The following is a 4,138-nucleotide window of genomic DNA, read 5'->3' as shown; positions in this document are numbered from 1 at the left end:
TTTCTTCAGTGTTTGTTTGGTTTCTCCAATGTAATGTTCCTTGCACTCACTTTCTTGGCAACGGATGGAATAAATCAGATTGCATTTTTGGGTGTTAGGAACCCGGTCTTTGGGGTGTACTAGTTTTTGTCTCAATGTGTTTATCGGTTTAAAATAAACAGGAATATCATGTTGTAGAAATATTCTTTGTATTTTCTCTGAGAGGCCGGCAATATAAGGTACACAGACACCCCTTCTCTTCTTTTCTCTCTGTTGGTTGGTTTCCTCTCTGTTTGTTTTAATTTTCCTAACTTTGCCAAAGGCCCATTTAGGGTAGCTACACCCTGACAATGCCTTCTCGATGTGTTTGACCTCACTCTCTCTCTCTGGAACTTTCCTGTACGACTGAGAGCCTCCACAAGTATCCAAAACTGTCAAAAAACATACAACTAAAATGACAATTTAAAAATAAACTCAATGTGTCAGAAAAATATGTATGAAACAAAAAACAGATATATTTCTCAAAACAACAAATAAGAATACAATCATGAAGAGTGAATCTCCTTTGCTAACCAAAACGGCAGCAGCATCGACAGTCTCTCCCATGGCATTGGACAAGCTGCAAGTGCGCGCATGTGTGTGTTCACACGCGTGTATCATTGGTGTCCAAACAGCTGACTTGAACAACACCAGATCTCTCAAGTCTTCCCTGCTCTGCTCTCAGCAACAAGGCTATTTTTTTTCCCTCCCTTCACTTGTTGCCTGGCAACCGCGCCGGCACACGTGACCTAGCCTGCATGTGATTGGTCGTGACCGACATGTCGTGTCAGAGGCAGAGACACACATGCGTGTGTGTGTGTGTGTGTGTGTGTGTGTGTGTGTGTGCGCGCGTGTGTGTGTGGGTGTGTGTGTTGCACATAGTCACTTCTAAAACCAAGCATCATCAAGCATGACACTGTGTTTTTTTTTTGTGGTTTTTTTTTAGTTACTTAACTGCAGATGTGAAAGACACACGAGAGGCAGGCTTCAAGTTGCCTTTTTGGAAGAAAAAAACAAACAGTAGTAATCGGACCCCAAATCGCATGTTAAGCTTCATTATGTAACAATGCGGCAACAGCAAATTGAAAGCCGGAAGATGCAACATTTAACCCGACAAGAGACAGATTGTAAAACACTCCAAGGACGTCTCCACAGTAGCAATCTGGGACTGCTCCAATATGATCTTTTCGGGAAAGGCGGGACATTCAGGACAACGACGCTAATCAAGCAACGCGGCACCTTGACAGATAAAAATGTCGTCAGCGGCATGCGCCTTTTTTAGAGAGTCCTGTTATGTCGACGATTGTCACGGATGGCGTTACGGCGTCGAGTGACAGTTGTCATTTTTGCAAAGTCAAATGAATGATTTTTTTGAACAGCAGCGTCCGTGCATACGGCCGCCGGCGCTGACATGTTCGATCCGTTTGTCGCTGCCGGTCTGGGCGCTTCTTGTTTTCATAATTTCCAAGCCTCAAACTCACTGCTGCTACGTGATTGGTCCGCCCCCCACCAATGGTTCCTCTTAGAGAACATCAGCAGGCTCAGGAGACACGATGGATTCTTCTTGGGGTTTGAGGAACTCCTAAATACCGTAATAATTCCGCTTGCGGGCAAAATTCTGCAATGTTACCCTGATGGTAAAAATAACTTAAACTTTAAAGCTGAATCTTACAAGTGTCAAAATAAACACACCAACAGAACTTTACGAAGCAACGTCACCCCCACTGCATAAATTAAGCTAACGTCTTAACGTCCAGCATTAAAACTTAATAATCTGAAGCTACCTAGCTACTAAAGCTACCTCTTGTGACAGTCTGACACCTAGTGTCAAAGTAAAGTGAGCAGAAGCATTAAAGTTACACAACGTCGTCATTTGTCAACTTCATCATAACACCTAACGGGGGCAATAAAGCTCCACTTTGTAAGAAGTGTCAAATGAGCACATCAGCATGAAAGTTACACGATGGAACGACTGAAATGTAAACGTGCATGTTAAAGTGACGCTGTGTAACAAGCATAAAATGCACAAACAGCACCATTAAAGCGACACGAAGCAACAAATGGAATCGGAAACGATAGCAGCAGCATTAAGCTGTCTATTCCCCAAACCGCAAATATTTTAAAATGACCCTAAGTAATGAACCATTAAAGCTACACTACCCCAAACTCTTTAGCAGAATTGATTGAAAGACCACGTCAAGACGAAAATGTTGAAACTTCAGCAGTTCCAAGTTGTTTTCACAGATGAAAAATAATATATTGGTTGCACGTGCGTGCTGTTTTGTGCAAAAGGAACAGTTGTTGATGGTTTCTGATGATCGCAAGAGTGATGCTAATTCCTGTTAGCCCTTAGCTACCGAGCCAACTAAGCTGCACGCTCAAGGAGGTCACAATGCACAAAGAGAAACTTGCCAAACATGGTAAATGCTGCAAAAAAAAAAAAATGTAACCCCCAGAAAATAGCTGGCGTGTTTTCGTGGTCCTACCTCGAGTGTTGGTCGCCATGTCCGCCACCTTTTGAAAAGCATCCAGGAAGGCCACCGCCGCCAAAACTGTAGTTCTACAAAAACACGTGAACATTTATAACATAGTAGGAGGGCTGCACTTCATCAAATTTTAATTGTGGTCACGATTTTGGCAGCCACAATTAAATTAACGATTAACAATTTTGACGCTCTAGTCAGTCAACCAGCGGGGTGCGACGCATATTTTAGTCTTCATTAAACTAGGCAAGACATTCAACAAGATCGTAGCCCAGTTATTTAGATTGCGTTTGCTGAGTTAGAGATTTTTGCCTGAATATTACATTAACTATCGATTATACGGAAAGAAATATTTCTACTTGTCAAGGCTGCTGATGCCAGTGACTGACTTTTTGGGCAAAAAAAATATGGACATCAAATTCGTCCTCCTCGCCAGTAGCTGGCGCAATGCAGCGGAGGTTTGACGCAGGTTGGAGGCGACATGAGGAGGAACCTTTGAAGGCGTCAAAGGACCTGACCTACAAATTTTCTTTCGAGATTTTGGAAACCACGTGTGGCCGGTCGTCGAAGCCGACGAAAATGCGGCCTGTGAATTTGGACACCGTCACGGTGTGCTGACTGACTGCAACAGAAAGCTTACCTGAGCTGTGAATGAAGCTTTGTGGCCTTTGCGCTGAAGTCCTCCCACACTGGATAGGAGCACTAGTGTAACACCCACCCACACACACACACACACACACACACACACACACACACACACACACACACACACACACACACACACACACACACACACAGTGAGAAACAGTGACATGTGAAATATCATGCATGACACAGTTGTATGTAAAAAAATTTATATAGAGTGAAAATGTGCTTCTTTTTCTGTTATTGTCTTCAAGACTCATTGTGGACACCCATGTAGCGCCGTCAAATCCCGTAATCCGTAACGGACTCTTTTTGACTACTTTCCTCATAAAGATATACACACACATACACACACACACACACACACACACACACACACACACACACACATTCACACGCACACACACACACGCACGCACGCACACGCACACAACGGCATCAAAGCACTGCTAATGAAATTCCGCCCCCCACCCTCTGCTGCTCTCTTCCCCCGAGCTGCATCCCCGATTACATTACACTTGACCCACGCTGACCTCTGAACTCCGATAAAACGCCTGCGAATTGACTGTGTATGCGTGTGCATGTGTATCAGTTGGTGCCATCAACGTGGTGAGACCCCCCCCCCCAATCCCCAACCCCAAAATAAGACAAGAGTACAACCAGGCAATGTGACCGAGTGTGATGCATGTGTACGTGTGCAAAAGCGTGTGGGGTGGGGGGGGGCTTCAAATAGTGATATCACTAACAGTAAAACACTTTGATCTGGCGCTTTTGATGTGGCATCATTTGGGTTGGAATCCGAGTTGTCCCTTGGTAGCAAAACACACGCAGCCGCGCGCACTCGCCTTCCGAGCCCCTCGCCTGCTTGTTTGAAGTACACCACAGAGACAAAGTCGTGTGGACGGGAGATAACGTGCAGCAACGCCCTCGTCTTGACACACACACACACACACACACACACACACACACACACACGCACGCACACGCACACA

The 4,138-nt window shown here is 44.8% G+C and overlaps 1 protein-coding gene across 1 annotated transcript in view; it reads right to left on the bottom strand.

The window, feature by feature from the left end:
- LOC109524510 (MTSS1-like protein) overlaps positions 1–4,138 on the bottom strand; it is a 33,917-nt gene that overhangs the window by 18,857 nt on the left and 10,922 nt on the right. The window contains exons 2-3 of the mRNA XM_019884443.1: positions 3,142–3,203; positions 2,505–2,578 (exon numbers count right to left, since the gene is read on the bottom strand). Of these exons, the coding sequence (XP_019740002.1) occupies positions 2,505–2,578; positions 3,142–3,203 (136 nt within the window). The remainder of the gene's footprint in view (positions 1–2,504; positions 2,579–3,141; positions 3,204–4,138) is intronic.

Source organism: Hippocampus comes, unplaced genomic scaffold (assembly GCF_001891065.2).
Source record: "Hippocampus comes isolate QL1 unplaced genomic scaffold, H_comes_QL1_v1.1 scaffold21, whole genome shotgun sequence".
Taxonomy (NCBI): Eukaryota; Metazoa; Chordata; class Actinopteri; order Syngnathiformes; family Syngnathidae; genus Hippocampus; species Hippocampus comes.
This window is presented reverse-complemented; position numbering and strand designations above follow the sequence as displayed.